Source organism: Giraffa tippelskirchi, chromosome 10 (assembly GCF_054371585.1).
Source record: "Giraffa tippelskirchi isolate mGirTip1 chromosome 10, T2T-mGirTip1v1.2.pri, whole genome shotgun sequence".
In the NCBI taxonomy this organism is placed as follows: Eukaryota; Metazoa; Chordata; class Mammalia; order Artiodactyla; family Giraffidae; genus Giraffa; species Giraffa tippelskirchi.
The window spans coordinates 23,880,562-23,892,695 of record NC_137284.1 but is presented as its reverse complement, the minus strand read 5'-3'; the positions used below and the strand labels follow the sequence as shown (position 1 = coordinate 23,892,695).

General features: G+C 34.1%; 1 protein-coding gene across 4 annotated transcripts in view; it reads right to left on the bottom strand.

Annotated features, from left to right (window-relative positions):
* Positions 1 to 241: 241 nt before the first annotated feature.
* The window catches only part of PRMT3 (protein arginine methyltransferase 3), a 125,163-nt gene continuing 113,270 nt past the window's right edge, over positions 242 to 12,134 (bottom strand). For all 4 annotated transcript variants that reach the window (XM_081533746.1, XM_081533745.1, XM_081533747.1 and 1 more), the window contains one exon: positions 242 to 1,166. In XM_081533746.1, the coding sequence (XP_081389872.1) occupies positions 1,057 to 1,166 (110 nt within the window). In that variant the 3' untranslated portion in view covers positions 242 to 1,056. The remainder of the gene's footprint in view (positions 1,167 to 12,134) is intronic.

The following is a 12,134-nucleotide window of genomic DNA, read 5'->3' as shown; positions in this document are numbered from 1 at the left end:
AGAGCTGCGGCCAAGGCTTGAACTGGCTCCAGAATTCATGCTTCTCAACACAATGCTATGCTGGTTTGTGTGTGTCTTGTTGTGAAAATGAACCAGCTGATGAATGGAAATTAACGATGTGATCCACCTCTCCTTAAAATTCCTATTTTCTTAAAAATGATTCCTTTGCTAAGATTTGTTTTAAATGCTTCTAATTTTGTAAAAGGTTTTGGTATGTGGAAATGTCACTTTATAATACTAATGGTTGTTGTATACATTTATTTGAATGTTTTCTGCATTTCAAACTGGGTCAATAATTGTAAATGACACAACTGCAGAGAGTGATAAAAGTATATTAACAGTTACATGTTTAACTTTGTATATTAATCTACTGTGAAAAAAGTATTAGTAAATAAATACATATTTATCCCAATCTTTAAAAATTTTTTTGAAATCTAGGGCAAATATATTGAAACTAGATGTCCTGGGCAGTAGTAGAAATCTATATGACTGACGAATATTTGCAAAGAGAGAAGAAGCTAAAAAATGAGAACAGAATTATACAACAATCAACTAAACTGTCTTCAAATACAGTTTGTGTGATCTCTTTTCCACATTTTAGTTCCTTACGCTTGCTCTATATTATATCCTGATATTCTAGCAGATACAATTAAAACTATTTCTCAGAAAGGAAATTTTCAATAAAATGTGTAATACCTGTGTACAGTTACCAGTTTCATAAAACATTATCCAAATAACAATCAATTACTAGCATTTAAAATTTATAGTAAGAAATTATTAAAAACAACAAAAGATTATACTGTTCCAAATTTAGGCCAATTTGAACAACTTTCAATACAGCTGAACTCAACACAGGGATTACATTTTGTTAAATCTCATTGACCAGACTTTCAAGAATGTGATTACAGAGGGGGATCATGAGGATCAGTTCCCTCCGTAGCTGAATTATCAGATTCAAAGATTCAACAACCATGTGTTCACATAAGCTTCCTCCCCCACTGCCCACCCCTCCCTGACCATAAAAGCTGCAAATTAGTTGGTGCTTTTGTAGCCTTTTTACTGGAGACCATAAGTTTGAGTTGTATTGTTCAATGTGAGGGTCACAATAAGAGAACGTGGATCTTTCTTATTCTTGTGCACTGTGATCTTTCCTTTCAAGGCTTCACCTATAGAAGAAAGGCAAAAATTGTGTTTCAGAGCTCAAGGATACAGTCTAGCAGAAAAGCAACATGGTACACTTAGTCTTGATACTTCTCATTTTTTGTTGGGAGATGTTGCACTTTTTTTTTTAACTTAAAAATTTTCAGGACAATTTCATGTGTAATTTTTGAAAAAAGCAAATCTAACTTAGTTAGCATGGGTGTCAAATGCTTGTGAAAAAGCACAACTACAGTGGTCACTGCAGGGTTGTGGACTGTTTATTGGACTCCTCAATATGAGGCCTTGCGGTACGTCCTAGGCATATATAAAAAAGACATGGTCCCTGACCTCAAAGCATTCACAGTTCAGGGCGAAGAAAACAGCGGTACTGACAATTATGCAACAGGTCTAATAGGGTATGCTGGCACAGAGGACTGGGGATGGTTGGAAGGCAGTAAAAGGCAAGGTTTCACAAGAATTAATTCACATGCTAGCAAGGTAATGCTCAAAATCCTTCAAGCTAGGCTTCAACAGTACATGAACTGAGTACTATCCAGATGTACAAACTGGATTTAGAAAAGGCAGAGGAACCACAGATCAAATTGACAACATCCACTGGATCACAGACAAAGCAAGAGAATTCCAGAAAAATATCTACTTCTGCTTCATGGACTACGCTAAAGCCTTTGACTGTGTAGATCACAGTCATAAAGTGGAAATTCTTAAAGAGATGAGAATACCACACCACCTTAACTGCCACCTGAGAAACCTGTATGCAGGTCAAGAAGCAACAGAATCAGATATGGAACAATGGACTGGTTCAAAATTGGGAAAGGAGTATGTCAAGGGTATATATTGTCACTTATTTCACTTACTTGCAGAGTACCTTATGCGAAATGAAGGCCTGGATGAAGCACAAGCTGGCAAAGATTGCCGGGAGAAATATCAACAACTTTAGATATGCAGATGACACCACCTTTATGGCAGAAAGCAAAGAGGAACTAAAGAGCCTCTTGATGAAAGTGAAAGAAGAGAGTGAAAAAGCTGCCTTAAAATTCAACATTCAAAAATGAAGATCATGGCATCTGGTCCCATCACTTCATGTCAAATAGATGGGGAAAGAATGGAAGCCGTGTCAGACTTTATTTTTGGGGGCTCCAAAATCACTGTGGATGGTGACTGCAGCCATGAAATTAAAAAACGCTTGCTCCTTGGAAGAAAAGCTATAACAAGCCTAGACAGCGTATTAAAAAGCAGAGATATAACTTTGTTAACAAAGGTCCCTATAGTCAAAGCTATGGTTTTTCCAGTAGTCATGTACGGATGTGAGAGTTGAACCATAAAGGCTGAGTGTTGAAGGACTGATGCTTTTGAATTGTGGTGCTGGAGAAGACTCCTGAGTCCCTTGGACTGCAAGGAGAACGAACCAGTCAATCCTAAAGGAAATTAATCCTCAATACTGATTGGAAGGACTGATGCTGAAGCTCCAATACTTTGGCCACTTGATGTGAAGAGCTGACTCACTGGAAAAGACCCTGATACTGGGAAAGACTGACGGCAGGAGGAGAAGGGGGAGACATACAATGAGATGGTTGGATGGCATCACCAACTCAATAGATATGAGTTTGAGCAAACTTCAGGAGATAACAAAGGCCAGGGAAGCATGGTGAGCTGCAGTCCATGGGGTCGCAAAGAGTCAGACATGACTGAGTGAATGAGAAACAACAACAAAGGGATGACGTATCCGAGGACTAAAGCAGCCAGAATAGAAGACTGTTGAACACTTAGGATGATTCACTAGAGACTCCAGGTTACATTTTAGCGTTAAACCACCCTAAGAGTAAAGACAACACCAGTGCTCCCTAACAAAGCTTTAAACATTTTTTGTAAAGATCAAGGTAATCTTTAAATAACTTAACTGTCTGCCTAAGCACACTTCAATGCTTTTAAAAGAAAGTAACCAAAATCCAAACATTCAGCAAAACAACATTTCTAGTGTCTGACATTCATTTAAAATGTCTAGATTTTTAAATAGCTGCAAATTGAGGCTTATAAGCAGGAAAAAAAAAAGTTACAGCAATAACAAAAACACATTTAGGCATATCTTAATTAGCTTCCTGAAAACCAGTGATAAAACCAATAATTTTTAAAACTTCCAGAGGGGGAAAAAGAAGACTTATTACATGTAGAAGAAGAGAGAAAAGAGCAACCTCAAAATTTTCATCAGCTAGACACATTTTTGAAGTGATGAAAGAAAACCTATTAAGAATTTGATCCAGCAAAAATTCTTAAAAAAATGAAAAATAAGAACAAGTTATTTTTTTCAAAGAAACGAAAGCATTCCTTTCCAGGAGGCCTGCACTATAAGAAATGTTAAAGGAAGTTTAGACAGGAGGAAAACGACACCAAAGATGCCTGAATCTACATAAAGGAATAAACGGTGCTAGACTATACTAAGTATTTGGTAAATAAAAGATATTTTTTCCTTTTGAAAACTAATTTAATAGATACAAATCTTAATACATTTAAACATACAGACATCATACAGAATATGTTCTCTGATCAAATCAGAATGAAACTGAAAATCAGTAAATCCCAAAATATTTAGAAATTAAAGATTTCTAAATATTCCATAAATCAGGAACTTTCCTGGTGTTCCAATGGTAAGACTCTGTGCTTCTACTACATGGGGTGAGGGTTCAATCCCTAGTCAGGGAACTAAGATACCACACGCCATGTGTTGGGGAAAAAAAAAAATGTCATAAATCAAAATAAAAATCAAGAAGAAAATCAGATGATTGATTTGAATGATTATGAAACCAACATATAAAAATAGGTGGTCTATAACTACAACACTGCTTAGATGAAAAATTGTTAACTTTAAATGCTTATATTAGAAAACAAAGACAGACACAAAGGTCTTCACTGGGGGAATTCTATCCAACATTTAAGGAAAAATAATAACAAATGTATAAAAAACAGAGGAAGGAATACTCCCCAATTCATCTTTTGAGGGCAGCATTACCCTTATACCAAAATGAGATCAAGTTATTTGAAGAAAACTATAGGGATATATACCCCTCATGAACAAAGATTCAAAAATTCTGTGAACAAAACAGAAAAAATATGATTGCATCACACAAATGTAGAAAAAGCCTCTGACGAAGTTAATTTCTAACAACTTTCAGCAAGCTAGGAACAGAAGGAAACTTCTTTAACTTGACAGAGAAAATCGATCAGAAACTATAGATAACATCATTATTAACTATGAAAAACTGAATGGTTTCTTCCTAAGACTGGGACTGAAGTAAGGATCTTCATTCTGACTACCTCTAATTAGTCTTCTATTGGATGTCCTAGTCAGGGCATTAAGATGCAGAGGAAGAAAAAAAATATAGATTGGGGAAAAAAATGGTAAAATGGTCTTTATTTGCAGACCATATGGTCTTACACATAGAAAATTCTTAAGCACTATGCAAAAAAAAAAAAAAAAAAAAAAAAACCAAACAGAAAACAGCTACTAAAACTCTAAGAAGGTTTACCAATCTCAGGACATAAGATCAATATAAAAAATTAATTGCATTTCTATACATGAGCAATGAAGAATTAGAAACTGAAATAAAAAACAACAGCATTTATAATAGCATTGAAAAAGCATACAATTCTTGAGATAAATGTAACAGCATATATGCATCATTTAGTTATATCAAATTATGAAACAGTGCTAAAGATAATCTAAGTAAATGAGACATTTTGTTTGTGGATGACACTCAATATTGTTTTAAGATGTCAATTCTCCCCAAGTAATCTATAGATTCAACACAGTCTCAATCAAAATCCCAGCAGGACTGTTTTATTTGGGCAGAATTTAAGTTGACTTTAAAATGCATATGCAAATTTAAAGAGTCCATAATAGTGAGAGAAAAGAACAAAGCAGGAGGATTTATATCATCTTACAGTGTCTTACTGGCATAAGAAAAGACACATAGATCAAGGAAACAAAGTTCAGAAACAGACATGCACACATGGTTAATTAATTTTTGACAAAAGAACCAAGGTAATTAAATGGGAAAAGAAAAGTCTTTTCAAGAGATGATGATGAAACAACCTAATATACATTTGGTAAAAGATGAATATTACTTTTAACATCAACATGAAATAGTTGATAATCCTAAATGTACAGGCAAAAATACAAAGCTTTTAGAAGAACCGTATAGGAAAAGATGTGATGTTAGAGTAGCAAAGATTTCTTAACTAGGCCACAATAGCACAAAGTTCAAAAGACCTTAAGAAAATGAAAGGACAAACTAGGATTGAGATAAAAATATCAGCAATGCATATATCTGACAAACAACTTGTACCTTATAAAGATTCTTATGACCCAGTAAGATGACAATCCAACCAAAAATTGAGCAAAATATCTTAAATGAAACCTCACCAAAGAAGACATACAAATGACCAATGAATGTACGAAAAGATGCTCAACATCATTAGTCATGAGGTAAATGCAAATTAAAAACACAGCTGTCACTACATACACTTATAACAGAATGACATATTAAAACTTATATTAAAATGACTGCCCTTTTATATAAGTGTCAACAAAGATGTGGAGCAAACAAACCCATAACAGTGTAGGAACCTTGAATAGTACAGTCATTGTGAAAAAGTTTGCCAGCTTCTTATGAAGTTAAGTATTTATTTATCATAAGACCATAATTCCACTCCAAGGTATCTCCCTAGCAGAAATGAAAACATATGCTCACACAAAAACTTTTACAAGAATGTTCATATTAATTTTATCCATAATGGCCCCTAACTGAAAACAATCCAAAAGTCTATCAGCAAGTGAAAGCATATGTACATTACAGTAAGTCCATACAAAGGAACACTACTTGGCAATAAAAAGAAACAAATTACCGATTCACAGATAAACTTTAAAATACGCTAAAAGCAAAGAAGCTGGAGTATGTTCTGTATAATAACTTTGATATAAAATTCTAAAAGAATACTAATGCCTTAGTATTATTAATAGTAATATAATCCATAGTGACAGAAAGCAGATCAATGGTTGTCCAGTCTGAAAACTGAAGATGGGGATGACTAACTTTACAAGGGATCAACAAGGAAACTTTTTAGGGTGATGTAAATATTCTATATCTTGATAGGGTGGAACATACATTTGCTAAAATTTATTAAACTGTATAAATAAAATGTGTAAATTTTTACTCTCTGTAAATACAGAATAAAGTGTTTTTTAAAATGTGATGGCTTAAGAATAAATTCATAGATAAATGGCATAAAGATTCATTACAGAGATTCAGTGCATTGTAATTGGGGCATTTTACATCACTGAGGAAAGAAAGGAGTCAATAGAAATGTATAATTATAGTAACACAATATTTCTTAGTATGAAAAAAAGTTAGAAACCTAAAAAAGGTTGATGATTTGTTTATACAAAAATGAAACAAATGCTATAAAGCAAGATACTTTAAAAAGGCATAAAATGTGTTCCATTTTTACATTCCAGCCATCTTCACCAAAATTTGGGTGTTATTAAAATCCAAGCAACAATAGAAAAAGAATGAAAGAAAACAGTAACAAACAACAACCAGTATCTGAATGCTCTGATTTGCATTTCGGTGATTATAAGTAGTGATGCTATTATTTCAAATGTTTAACCACCATCTAAAAAACTTCTTTGAGCATTTTATTTAACTCAGTGATTTTCTTGTTGATGTGCCCTAAGGGTAGTTGCTCTTTAAGTGGCTTTAGACATGTTAAAAATGTTAACTTGGCTTGTTTATACATGTCCTATTCGATCCTTAGTGTAGGGTCAAAATGGAAATGTTCTCTGGTACCTATAAAGCAGGTTATCAAATACTGCATTTCAAGTTTAAAAAATATATTAAAAAAGAAGAATGTATTTAAGAGGTTTATGTATCCCTTAATTTAAAATACAGCTCAAGATGCATGAGTAGCAGATAATTTTGTTAAATTTTCACAGAAGAAAAAATTTTCAGCATCAATATTAAATAAAATATTTGAGTAATTAAAAAGCCTTAACACTGTCTTATAAGCTGATATTGTAATTTTCATGTTTTAAAACAAGCAAAATAACTATTTCTGTAATAGTTATTTTGTAACCTTAATTTCAAAATGGAGATGCAAAACAGTACTTATTTAAGTTAATTACACAGCATGAAGGGTCACAGTAATAAACAGCAGTTCACACTGCTGCACTCACTTCAATTGTTCAAGCCTGGCTAAAGTGCAAAGGTAATGGCTATAATGCCAGCAGAGATAGGAGTAATTAATCAGTGTCAAATAGATATAAAATGACTGATGCTCTTGAGTGTGTAAACTGGTGAGAGCTGCAAAGGACAGTGTCTGTGCAGCTGAGCTGTATCACCTGGTTTTTATCATCAGCAGACGGCTATTAGTATACCACAAAGCAGCACTGCAGTTCAGTCAAGAACAAACTGATTTCATTTCAATTCTGTCCTAGTGGTTTTTTCAAATTAGTTTCTTGCAGAGCAATAAAATTTCATTCCCCACAAGGGGGATAAATTAAAATCATTATTATCACTAACAAAGCTTAGAGTTAAAAAAATGAAAAAAAAAAAAAAAAGGGATTCTCCATCACATAAAAGCTTACTAATAATATACAAAGAGAACTAAATAGTATGATTTTAATAATATTTTTCAAAGCCAAACCACAAGAAAAAAATCTGGATCTTTAAAATAAATACTGTCACAGAAGTTGGTACAATAAAATTATACACTATTTTTTAAAGAAAAAGGGGAATAAAAAACCACCCTGAATTTAAACTTTTGGGAGGCTGGTCTCTAACTCCCACAATGCTGGAAGTGCTCAAATGTTGTAGAGTATTTATTTGGAAACTATTGTTAGAACTATGGTGTGAAAATAACAAACAAAACTCCAAACCAAAGCAAAAACGCATTAGGTTCATCACCTTATAGTTACCTTGTGCTTTTGGTCAAATATAAAATTCCTAGTCTGAGAAATTTCCTATTCACACTGTCTTTTTCTTGCTTTCCAAATATCCTATCTGCCCCCAATGGTAAATTTTGTTACTGTTTAGTAGATAAGTCGTGTTCAACTCTTTTGTGACCCCACAGACTACAGCCTGCCCGGCTCCACTGTCCATGGGATTTCCCAGGCAAGAATACTGGAGTGGGTTGTCATTTCCTTTCCCAGGGAATCTTCCTGACACAGGGATCAAACCCATGTCTTCTGCATTGTCAGGGGGATTCTTTACCACTGACCTGCCAGGGAAATCCAATGGTAGATTTACCATTACCAAAAAAAGACTTATTATTATTCAAAATATTAACATGTACACACACACACACAAGCTAGGTGGAATAACTGTATAGCTATGTTCACAATATTTTATTTGTTAAAAAAAAAATCTTGTCACATTACTATCTGGACAGTAAAATAAACTTTACACACAAGCAAACTGTCATGATTAGACACTTTGCTTTATTTAATTTTATCTAAAAATTGTACACCATACTGAGTCAAAAAGTAGTTTTTGACTCAGGCTATTTTTTGACTCAACAATAGAGCACTCTCCTCAGCCATGCCAAAATTTCAGAGAACATCAGAGTTGACAAAATGGGGCAACCAAATACAGCAACTAGATAAATGCCCTTGGCATGTGTCACCCACGGTGATAAAAGGAAGTTATATTTCAATGACAAGGCATATTACTGTACTTATTCATTCGTTCAGGAGGGTATTTATGACATGCCAAATACTGCACCAGATAAAAAAGAAGTGAAAGAGGCAAATAACTCATCTTCTATGAGAACCTCTTATCAGAGCACACTGGTGTGTTATAACACAGATATACGTGTGAATTGATCTGGGAGAAAAAATAGAACAGTTAACTTTCTATGGACAATGAGGAAAGATGTACAGAAAGAAGCTGGGTTATAAAGGGTTATAAAGGGAAAAGTGTAATTAATCAAGTGAAACAGGTCAAAGTAGTTTCCTAGGTAGAAGAGTATCTCAGATAAAGGCAAAGAGGGTTATAAAGGTTATAAAGGGAAAAGTGTAATTAATCAAGTGAAACAGTTCAAAGTAGTTTCCTAGGTAGAAGAGTATCTCAGATAAAGGCAAAGAGGAAGAAAAGATAGAAAAGCCAGCTAAAAAATGAGCAGTACAGCTGGAGCATATGATGGGCTTCTGTGGGGTTCTGACAGGTCAGGGCTGGAAACAATGAAAAATGGTCAGACTATAAAGGGTCATGGTAAAGAATCTGGATTTTTATCCTGGATATACTGATGGTCCAGTGAGGGTTTTTTTTTTTAATTTTAAATTAATTAATTTATTTTAATTGGAGGCTAATTACTTTACAATATTGTAATGGTTTTTGCCATATATTGACATGAATCAGCCATGGGTGTACATGTGTTCCCCATCCTGAACCCCCTTCCTACCTCCCTCCCCATCCCATCCCTCAGGGTCATCCCAGTGTACCAGCCCTGAGCACCCTGTCTCATGCATCCAACCTGGACTGGCAATCTATTTCACATATGATAATACACATGTTTCAATGCTATTCTCTCAAATCATCCCACCCTCGCCTTAACTTTATTAAGGTGTAGTTTATATATAATAAAACTATAACATGTAAAATTGCAGTTCAATGAGTTTTTACTTAATATTTCACTTTTGTAAACTTTCAAGTATCAAGATGCTCTCTTATGTTATCATCTGGAAATTTCACAGTTTTAAGCTTTTATATTTAGGTCTATTATCCATTTAAAGTCAATTTTTATATATCTGGTGTCAGATAAGAAGAGTCATTATTTTCCTTTATGAATATTCAGTTGTTCTAACACAATTTTCTGAGAAGACCATCCTTTCCAATTAAATTTATACTGGCCCTTTGAAAAACCTTAATTGACTATATAAAAATGAGGCTATTTCTGGACTTTCTATTGGTGTATTAATCTATATATCCATCTTTTATATGTCAATACTATACTGCTTGTGTTAATATAATTTTTAAGTTTAGAATTTACATAGTGTAAGAAGTACAATATGGTTCTTAAAATTGTTTGGCTACAATAGTCTAGGTCATTTGTATATAAATTTCAGAATCAGCATGTTAATTTTTCCCTTGCTAAATTCACTTACTAACTCTGTATTTTTTTTGGTAGATTTCCCAGAATTTTCTTTGTATACATTATCTATAAATAATAACAGCTTTATTTCTTCCTTCCCAATGGTTTTTAATTCTTTTTCGTTTCTTATTGCACTGGCTAAGACTTCCAGTTTAAGAGTGCAGGAGTGCAAAGAAGACATATACACTGTGGTCACAGTGTATTTTCTTTTTACACACCACTGGATTCAATTTGCTACTATTTTGTTGAGGATTTATTTGCGAGGGACATTGGTCTGTAGTTTAATTTTCTTGTACCATCTTTGTCTAATTTTTGTTTAGGCTAATAAACAAATGAAAAGATGCTCAACATCACTTATTATTAGAGAAATGCAAATCAAAACCACAATGAGGTATCATCTCACACCAGTCAGAATGGCCATCATCAAAAAGTCTACAAATAACAAATGCTGGAGAGGGTGTGGAGAAAACAGAACCTTGTTAACTGTTGGTGGGAATGCAAACTGATACAACCACAATGGAGAACAATATGGAGATTCCTTAAAAAACTAGGAATAAAACCACCATACAACCCAGCAATCCCACTACTGGGCATATACTCTGAGGAAACCAGAACTGAAAAAGACACATGTACCTGAATGTTCAATGCAGCCCTATTTACAACAGCTAGGATATGGAAGCAACCTAGATGTCCATTGGCAGATGAATGGATAAGGAAGTTGTGGTACATACACACAATGGAATATTACTCAGCTATAAAAAGGAACACATTTGAGTCAGTTCTAATGAGATGGATGAACCTAGAGCCTATTCAGAGTGAAGTAAGTTAGAAAGAGAAAGACAAATACCGCATATTAACGCATATATATGGAATCTAGAAAGATGGTACCAACGATCCTACATAAAGGGCAGCAAAGGAGACCCAGATGTAAAGAACAGAATTTTGGACTCAGTGGGAAAAGGAGAAGGTGGGATGATTTGAGAGAATAGCATTCAAACATATACATTGTCATATGTAAAACAGATAACCAGTGCGAGTTTGATGCATGAAGCAGGGTACCCCAAACTGGTGCTCTGTGACAACCTAAAGGGACAGGGTAGGGAGGGAGGTAGGAGGGGGCTCAGGATGGAGGGAACACATGTATACCTATAGCCGATTCATACTGATACATAGAAAAAACCATCACAATATTATACAGTAATTATCCTCCAATTAAATTCTAAAAAAAACACAACAGTGTAGGAGTGGTGCAAGTAGACACCATTGTCTTATCTCAAATTTAGTCTTTCTTTATTCAGCATGATGCTAGCTATAGACTGTATGGATGTCTTTTGTCAGGATGATGAAGCTCTCTTTTATTTCTAGTTTGCTGTATTTGTCATGAATTGATATTACATTCTGTCAAACTTTTTTTTTATGCATCCACTGATACGATCATGTAGTTTTTCTTCTTTAGACTGCTAGCATGGTGGACTACATTACATGATTTTAAAATACTGAATCAGCCTTGCATTCTTGGAATAAAACCCATTTGGTCACAGTGTATTTTCTTTTTACACATTACTGGATTCAATTTGCTACTATTTTGTTGAGGATTTATTCGTGAGGGACACTGGTCTATAGTTTAATTTTCTTGTGCTATCTTTGTCTAATTTTTGATATCAAAGAAATACTGCCCTCATAAAATCAGTTCTTTTCTATTTTCTGGAAGCAACTGTGTAAAGTTGGTGTTATTTAAGTGGTTGGCTTGTTTCACTCAGTAATAAGTGTTTAGGATTCCTCCATGTTTTTTCACAGGTTGATAGCTCATTTCTTTTTAGCACTGAATGAAA